Source organism: Protopterus annectens, chromosome 1.part2 (assembly GCF_019279795.1).
Source record: "Protopterus annectens isolate FY-2018-M chromosome 1.part2, PAN1.0, whole genome shotgun sequence".
NCBI lineage: Eukaryota > Metazoa > Chordata > Ceratodontiformes > Protopteridae > Protopterus > Protopterus annectens.
In genome coordinates this window covers 811,856,297-811,866,296 of record NC_056727.1, presented here as the reverse complement: position 1 = coordinate 811,866,296, position 10,000 = coordinate 811,856,297, and the positions used below count along the sequence as shown (strand labels likewise).

Genomic DNA, 10,000 nt, shown 5'->3' with positions numbered 1-10,000 from the left:
CATCCAACATTTGCTGTCTACCCGAGGAAAAATTCTTTGAAATCTACTTGAGGTATAAAAATATCTATGTTAACACTTCCAAACAAAGATCCCAAATCTTTATAAATATATGCCCCCCATATTGTTTCTTTGTGAATTGCTTATCCAATCTCTCTTCCCAATCCTTTCTAACCCCTCTGATTGATTATTGTAGTTATCATGCAGTATTTTGTATGCTTTACTAATTAAACTCTGCTAGTGCTGGTCTTTCACTTAGGATCCACCTGTTCCTTTCCCTTTGCTTATACTCTGATGTCAATCCGTGATAGGGTAGGCAATGTCTAGCCTACAGTCCAAATAAATTCTTGGCCTCTTTCTATTCTATTACCTTCCCCTCTTTAATTATTTGCTCGCAATACCTTGTTTTTTTTTATTAGTTTTCCCCAATAAATTCAGCCCCCTTTTATCTATTGTTTGTATTCCTAGTTGCAGTCATCCCTATTGGCAGAATCTCCTTTCTCCATTCCAGTATTGACTTAGTTCTTAGAATACTTTCTGCTACTTTATGAATATAATATCCTGCATGGATATTGTTGTTTTCCTTAAGGATCTGCATCCAAAACCCCAGTCTCTCTTTGTTTCTTGAGCTTCCCCCTGTTTCATTATCATCCCTTTCCAGTTTGAATTGTAGGTTTCTGCTTGTGCTACGTATAGGTACATTAACCGTGTAGCTCTGAAATACCTTCTCAAATCGGGTAATCCCAAATTGCCTTATTTAATTGGAAGAATCAGCTTATCCCTTTTGACTCTTGCACTCTTTTCAGATAAAATCCTTCAGCTCTTTATTAATTGCTATCCACAACTTCTCCTCTGGTTAAGAAAAATATGCCTGACCTGTGTATAAAAGTAAAGGGACTAAAAATATTTTAACTGCTTGTATCTTGCTATCCATATCAATACAACAGAGCTTCCAAGTTCTCAGTTTTTGTATTATCTTTTGTTTAGCCTCTTCCCATATACCCTTAGCTGCCACACCAGAATCCTTTTTAATCCATACTCCTAAGTACGTCATTTTAGCATGTCTCCATAAATATGAATATTACTGAACCAATTCATGTGTGGGTACATAATTTATAGCTATTGCCTTTGCTTAGCTTCAGTAATTTTGTATACCAAAAAGATATGAAACTGACTGAAAAATGTTCATACCACCATGTCCTTTTCTGGTTTCATCAGGTATAAAATAATATCATCTGCAAATACAGTCAGAGTTTCTTGACTACCATACCAATTATATCCTTGAATTTCTGAGTCTTTTATTTTCTTTGCCAATGGTTCTAAATGTAGTCCAAATAACAAACATGAAAGAGGACACCCATGCCTGGTTCCCTGCTCAAGCAAAAATTATCAGAGAAGAACCCACCCACTTTAATTTTTGCCTCTGACCCCTCATATATCCTCCTAATTAACTTTATAATTTTGTCAGGGAATGCAAATGCTTCCATTGCCCTGTGCATAAACTCCCAGCTTACTCTGTCAAATGGTTTCTCTGCATCAAGATCCACCAACAGCAGTGGTATTTTTTTTTTACATTCAGCTTCCCTTTGGATCATCAATGTTCTGTTAATGTTACCAAATGTTTGCCTCCCCTCCACAAAACAACATTGATCCATGTCTATCAATTTTGGCATCATCTTTGCCATTCTTTTAGCCATTATAGACATAAACACTTTATAGTCATTGTTTAGGATTGAATTTGGCCTGTATGAAACTGGATCTGATGGGTCTTTACCCTCTTTAGGTATTACAGCCACCACAGCTTTGTTCCAGGATGTTGGTGCTTCCCCTTCTCTTAAATACTATTAAACAAAACCTTCCAGGTCTTTATCATTTTTTTCCTTCCAAACTTCCACAGGAATACCATCTGTTCCTGGGGATAGATTGGTTATATATCACCATTATCATCTCATCTCCTCCTATCCTATTAGTAATTGAGCCTCGTCTACCTCCAACCTTGGCATATTTAATTCTTTCAAAACATTTTCAGTTGTACCTTTTCTTGATCTCCATATTTGTCTGCTTTATACAGACTTTCATAACATTTCCAAAATAGTTCTAGTACCTCTACAGGGTATTTTGTTATCTTTCTTGTTATAGGCTCCCTAGGTTTGGCTACAACCTTTTCTGCTTTCTGTACCCTGAGTCATTGCACTAAAAGTTTTTGTACTCTGACATTATTTTCAAAAAACTGTTGCTTAACAGCAGTCTTTCTAAAGTCATGCATATTATGATGGTAATCCTTTATTTTCTGCTTAGCATTCTGCAATTGCTCCTCTTCTTGTTCTGTGTGTTCCCCCTATTCTGCAATACTTTAACTTTTGTTAGACCCTCTAAATAATGATTGTTGCTTATTAACCATTTCTGTCTTTATTTCCACCCTATTGTTAAACTCCTCTTTAATTTTACACCATTCCCTAGCTATATTTTTAAAGAAATTTCTATTTTCTCTAATAACTCCCAAATAAGTTCCCCTACCCATTCCTTAAATTCATCTCTTTTCAACAGATAGGTTGGAAAGCACCAGTGTCTCATCTTTATTTCATTACCCTGTATTTTTGTTTTAGTTATTATTGATGCATGATCTGAAATAGTTATTGGATGTGTATCAAAACTTAGAGTTAAATGCATATGTTCTTTTATTTATTTTATTTATTTATTTTTATTTTACATTTGTTGACCGGGCTAGTCCAGCTGGATAATTTCCATTTTCAGTGGAGGCCCGGGGAGAAAAAAAAACTCAAATAAAATAAATAAATAGAGATTAAACAATTAAATAAATGTGAAACTCAGACAGTGGGCAACAATATTGGAGATATATATTAGAGATAAATAAATATACAAACATTATATGGTAAACTTACTGTATTGTATATTATAAATTTACATAGTAATAGTATATATATAGGGTAATTACTCATTTTAATATTATATATTTTAATTAATTTTTTTTTTTTTTTTTTTTTTTTTTTTTTTTTTTTTTTGCATAGAGTAGAGTAATAGTTAACAGTTGTAATTTGTTGAAATTGAGAAAAAATAGAAATAAAAATTCTTTTGGTTATTTTATTTATTTATTTTTTTTTTTACATTTGTTGGGCGCTAGTCCAGCTGGATAATTTTTCCATTTTCAGTGGAGCCGAGAGAAAAATTCAAAATAAATAATATAAGGAAAAGGTGAAATTAAAATAAAAAATGTGACTCAGACAGTGGGCAACAATGCATAATGCATACATTATAAAATAATAAAAAAACAAAATATAATTATAAATTATTGAGAAAGGAGAAAGGCATTAATTGTTTACAGTACTATAGTATGAGTATAGGGTAATTACTCATTTTAAATTGTATATACATACATATAACAGACAACTTTTTTTTTTTTTTTTTTTTTTTTTTTTAGAAATAGTATAGTAGTACAAATGTGTATTTGTTTGTGTTGAAAAAGATGTAGATTTTGAAAAAGAATAATTCTGATAGTAAAAAGAATGGGAGGTTATTCCATCTTTTGCTACATTGAAATATAAGTTCTGTCTAACCTAGCCCATTTTTTGTATTTTGGGGAATAATATGTAAATTCACTCCCATCTTCTACTACTGAATTTGTGTCTTCCATGCCAAATATTTTCATACATTTCTTCAAAAATCTGTCATCTTTTTGTTATATTTTCCCAGACACATCTTCCATGCTGTGAATCAAATTCCAGTCCCCATGTATAAGTAATATTCCCTGCTGAAAACTGATTATTTCTCACAGAATTTTCTTAAGCTCCATTATAGCAGTTTTAGTCGGAATATAAATACATGCCAGTGTAATCCTCCTCCCTTGCCAGTAGCCCCTTAGTACTACCTATATTTTTTATCCTCTTCTATCACTATTGGAGTTCCTCTTTCAGTTAATATAAGTACTCCTCTTTTCCTTTGTCCCAGGTATTCTACTGAATAACCACCCTGAAATCACGTCTTTAGCGAATTCACATGTTGAGTTATGTCCAAATGTGTTTCCTGCAGCATAGCTATTTGCACCCTACATGTTTTAGTATAGCTCACTACTCTTTCTTTTTTGTATAAATCTGTGAAATCATTAACATTTAAAGATGATATCGAAAGAGTCATTAAGTCGAAAATGTATTATTCCCACTTTTTATTTGTGACAGCTTTTTTGTTAAGTATGTAATTTCAACTTTTGTTACATGCACATACTAATGTTTGGCAGGTTGACCTTTTATACAGTTGTTTCTTGTCATTTCCATTTTAGCCTATGTCACATATTACATTTTTTTTGTTTTATTGAAGGCCCTCAAACAAAAAATACATACACCCCCAATACACCACAAACAGCTATAAACTTAATGTTAATACAAAAAACTATGCACATTTTCAAATGTTGCAGTTTTACCTTCCTAACAGGAAGAATTGTCCCAAAATGTCTGCCATACTCATAGACTTGGGTTAACCTAAAAGGAAGGTTATTCATGCTAAGATGCATGCTACAGCCTGTGCTTCTTCTATGTGCTGTTTGTTTTTTCTTACCTTTGTTGCTCTCTCAGAATAAAAAAAGGCACTCAAATGCTTTTGTCTCCTAGCCATTGAAAGAAAGCCAGTAAAAGAAAGAAGTATTCATTTTGATTGCTTTTTATGAGATTGTCTCCATGGAGACATGTGAACCAGATACAGAGTTGCTTCTACAAGTATTTATTTATTTATTTGCTACAGGAGAGTTTTGTTATGTTCAATTTTCTTTTTTATTTATTTGCTTTCCCTTAAAACTTGCTACTATATAAAGCCAAGAGCCTTAATCTAGTCATTCCCCTATGCAAGGATGAGAAAAAGCATAACATTTTGCTAGTATTATACTCTTTTGAACAGATTTTTCTTTCCTTTTTTTGCATTGCAGTGCCTATATTTCTTAAAACTGAATGAAGGGAAGACAACAGAAGGAAAAAAACAGGGACACATGTTTACTTTAGTATCCCCATTACAATTGAAAATAACTTGAGAAAACTTTATATCATGCAGATATCATGCACTATACAAATATTACTGTTAAGAACAAAAGCTTGTTTTACTTGCAGTTAACTCTTTCCTTCCTGCTCCCCTCTCCTAAGTGTTCCTCCAAACATTAAATACTTGAAGTAGGGCATATGCTTTAGAGTCCCATACAAGTTTAACAGAGTCAGAAAAGCCCAATATTTCCAGGTTTTCTTGTTCTGTCATGTTTCACAAATATAATTGCTTTAAAATCCCACATTTATTTGTCATTTTCCATGTTGCTGGTTTTATTCCTGTTTATCTCCGTCTCCCAGATCTACTCTCCGCTTCCTTTCCAGTATACTCTCAGTTCTTCTAGTTAGCTGTTGTGCTTTTTTATGTATTTGTATTGCAGCTTAAATTGTGTCTCTGGTTCATTTTCCTTTATTTATTGCCTATGTCATACATGATAATTTAATAAAGATACTTTTTTTTGTTTATTTAAAAGCAAAAACAAAGAAAACAATCTGGAAAAATTCAGGGGTCTTTTCATTACTGTTATGTAAGATAGTTTCTGTAGAATGTCATACAGATGCTCTGTAGCTAATTTGCCTAGGTACTATACATCAGCTGCCTGTTTGGTGTGCAGTTACATATCATTTCTGTAACTATATTACATAATAGACTTTGAAATGGCTTTTGACATTTTTCACTGACTTCTCTGTGCACTCTTCCTACAGAGTGAAGATCAAATCTCTTTAGTTTGCACTGTGAAATGTTTTAGAAATATTCAGCTACAAATAAACTAAATATACAAACTGTCATCTAGGTAGTTTCACAGAATTTCATACAGGACTGCAGTTGTATGAAATACTTAATTGAAAATACAAAATGTACACTTTAATAGTTGATCTTTTTCTTCATTTATGTTATGTGTGTCCTCATATCAGTATATAACTGAACTGAGGGTGGTTTCATTATCCTTCTGGGATGTTGAATGTGGATGGTAATGTGTATTAGTGAAAATAATTGCAAATTTATAAGTACAACATACTGATGAAAGAATAAAAACGCTGTTTTAGATTTTTCACAACTATGAGTGTTATTTGAATTTAAGTAGGTTACTAGAATAGGCTGTCACATAAAAATCTACTGCCAATCATTAGCGGACCGGAATTCTGCTGTGGCAACCCCTAACCGGGAAAAGCCGAAAGACACAACAACTAGAATAGGCTGTCATATACTGTTTAAGCAGTAATCCATGAATGGGTGTGGTTATATCAGGATTTAGCCATGGATGGTATGTTTTTATCACAAGGGCAAAGCCCAAGTGATTAAACAAAGCTAACACTGTGTAAATATTGATATACCTACACACAGCAGTGGAATATTGCTATTGTACAGTGACATTATTTACGAAAGAAATTGTTTACCTTTTTTAAATAATGTCTTTGTATAACAGCACTTCAGTCTTCTTCCGTGTTGTCTTCTGTGGACTGTTGTACTGTGCAAATGTATGGGACTTGTGTTCCCACACTTGCATGGTGCATCGGTGCAGTACAGGAGAAGTAATGTACTAAAGAGAATCTCTGTTGCTGTAGTTTAAAAAAAAATCAAGGCTGTAATAGGGACAGAGCCAAAATACAAAGAAAATCAGGTATGTTTCTGTTTCTTTAGTTTTGTTGAACATACTTAATTTTTCTTGTTGTTTGCTCTCAGTTCCGCAGCATATAAAAACAGAAAGTCTGGCTACTTAATAGTACTTCAGTGGACGAGCTTTTTCCTGCTGGTATATACTCTATTTACAATGGGCACGCTGGTTGAATTGCCCAGTCAGCATGCATGTTTTGGAATATTAATGATCTCTTATTGTATAATTTATGTGTTTTTTTAAACATTTACATTACAATTTTTACTGAATTTAAACTTTCTTGTTTTTTCTTTTAGTGATAACAGCTGCTCCAGAACAGGTGAGACCTGTACATGTTTTCTTTACATATTTATATGCTAGTTCTGAAGAGCAGATTAATCAACACTTATGCAGTCACATTTTAAACTTCCTGACAGTAACACATTCTTCACTGTACATTCAAAAAGATAAAGGACAAAAAGTAAACTTCAGCTTGATGAAACTTCACTTTTCTAAAGACGTGGGCAAGTAAAATATCTTCCACAAGTAGAGCTTAGGAAAATTGAAGCATATTTTAAGGATTCAAGTAAACTCAAGCATAAGTGCTTCAAATAAAGTGTATTAGAGTTATTAAAGAAAACAGAACAAGCAATTTAGTAGTCTGTGTGCTGACACTTTGTTTTTACATGGGGTATATTTTCTAAAGTGAATAAGGTGGTACCAGGTTGATTGTCTTATTACATTGATGTCCATTGTTTTAATGTTTAACAGGATCACACGTGCAGATATGTATACATAAGTGTGGAAGTGTGATACATGTGCATATGTATATTATTTTATTACATTCATTTATTTATTTTAGAGCATTAATTACACACAGCAAAATTTCAGTTTTGGCCCAAGAGGGAACATAACAGAAGAGTATTAAGATTAGACAACTGCACTGCCAATCAAAAATGTAAAACAAACACACACACACAAAAAAGTTAGACATTACAGAACCATGAACGTACTGCTATGTACAACAGAGTCATGCAGGCTGTTGAGTAGTGTGTGCAGTTTGGGGCTGCATTTGTGAGATGTTAAGCATAGACGTATGTAGGCTACATGACATTATGGTGGAATTAAAGGGAATGTGATTGGAAGTGCAACTGTGGCAATAGCCATTCTCTGAAGGTGAGCTTTAAGCTGAGAATAGCATTTTGGGTTGGAAGATGTTTAAGAATTTAGGGAATAGGTTCCCAGAGTTTTGGGCCTAGTATAATGGGCAGTCATGAACACGATTAGTAGGCTAACAACCCCAGGGGGATCTTTTTAAGTTTACACTCATTTTCCAAGGTGAGAATGAAATACTGTACTTTGTGTCTGTAAGGTAAACACCTTAAACATTATGCCAACCCCAAACCTTGCCTGAATCTCCTTGTGTTCTGACTGTGCTTCTCAAACATTTTGGAAATATAGAGTATATTTTAGTGCATTTATTAAAACTGTATTTGCCTTAATATTGCTACAACTCAAGTGCTCTAGGTTGCACTGCATCTGAATAGTTTTAGTGTGTTTTATCTGCTTTTCTGTATATATAGACTTTTCTGTATATGTAGACTAGCTATTCATTCTACTATATTACTGCCTCTTAAATTGTTTTTCAGTTGTGCACTTGCCTTGCTTCATTCAAAAAGTTTTAAATTGCTAATTTTGTAGAGTTTTAATTGCATTTATTGTTTAGGGCTACACACTCAAGTGCGTTACTCTTTTCTGTGTTTATTTACTGTATTATTGCATTGTTTAGCCTGTTTTAACCAAAAAAAAAAACCCCAAACAACAAAAAAATACTATCTTGTTTGCTTGTTTCCCACCTTTCCTAGCTAGTATAGTCCAGATCCCAGGCTTTGCTGGTTTCAGGACTTTATTTTCTGTGTTCAGAGCTTATCCAGACCTTGCTGTGGTAGAGGGAAGTCCTACTGCTTACCAGTGGGAGTGGTCTGCATTGTACTGCCTGTATAACACTAGAGGAGTGGTTTCCAGCTCTGAAATTGTAATTTTATTAGCAGTTTTGGGCTGATATCTATCCCTTTCAACTTTCTGGCTTAAAAATGCATGCTTGTGTGCGCATTTTACGCATCGTGCAGCACCTCGGGGCTACAGTGAAACTATTCCAGGTGCCAGAAAGTCTGCTCTTCAAATTTTTCCTTTGAACTAGCTGGTTTCTCAGTAGTAGCACTAAAATCTGAACCCCTGTGACTAGCACTTGCTCTAGAACCTGCTGGAAAGCACTAGGAAGCCTTAAACTGATACAAGCACTCAACTCTCCTTGTTAATAATGAGAAATTAATCGTAGGTACTAAACAGCCTATAACTGCAAAGTACCTTGCAAAGGTAAGGGAAAACAGCTCTTGTACTTTACAAAAAAAGCATCTAAACAGGCATGTCAAAGGGTCAGCTTCTGGTGATTTCTCCTGTCCACCTGGTGAATCTGGGTATACTGGGGCAATGCAGCAACTGCCTCATGTACACAGACAACCCTCTCCTCCTACCACCGAACACTACAACCTGTGAGAGATACACTTACATAGCCAAACTGGAAGCAAAGCTCTCTCCAGCCAAGATTGTGCTAGACAGTCAAGAGGTGAAGGTTAACACCTGCACTACACCTCAAGCAACACATAGCCCTTCACAACCCACACCATCAACACCCACACATAGCAACACTAAACCCACATATACACAGGCCCTTAACATTAACCTGGGCAAGCAACAAGAATCTCCGAAGCTGAAACGCAAATAAACACCAGTTACAACCAAAGTGACACATAGCTCACAACACCAGTGTGCCACCCAACAACAGCCCCTATGGCAAGACAACGTACCCAACACTTTAGTCATAGGTGACTCTATAATCAGGCACACTGGTGTATCACTTACCAGGTTGAGCAAGGAGAAAATTACAGTCAGCTGCCTGTCAGGTGCCAGGATCCACCACATAACGCATGCACTCAAGTCACTCCACAACAAGTACAAATATGACTCTGTCATTGTCCATGTTGGAGTGAATGACTTGAGACGTACCTCCCTGGACTACATTAAAAGAGACATGGAAGAGATCTTGGATCATGTGGCCCAGGCAGGTATGACCCTAGCCCTGAGTAGCATCCTGCCTTCGCCCAGAATGTTACCACAGTATAATGACAAAATGATTGACTTCAACAATTAGCTAAGCTTCTGGTGTCATTCAAAGGGGGTCCAGTATCTGTCTGCCTGGGACAACATGATCGACAAACCATGATGCTTTGCCAGAGATGGTCTGCACCTGTCGCCCCTGGGATTCAGGTTACTGGCTAAACCTCTTGTCACCCCTATAGTGCCTTT

At 35.1% G+C, this 10,000-nt stretch overlaps 1 protein-coding gene across 5 annotated transcripts in view; it reads left to right on the top strand.

The window, feature by feature from the left end:
* Positions 1–10,000, top strand: part of LTBP1 (latent transforming growth factor beta binding protein 1) — a 2,555,437-nt gene that overhangs the window by 1,742,841 nt on the left and 802,596 nt on the right. For all 5 annotated transcript variants that reach the window (XM_044058988.1, XM_044058973.1, XM_044058980.1 and 2 more), the window contains one exon: positions 6,952–6,974. In XM_044058988.1, coding sequence (XP_043914923.1) covers positions 6,952–6,974 — 23 coding nt within the window. The remainder of the gene's footprint in view (positions 1–6,951; positions 6,975–10,000) is intronic.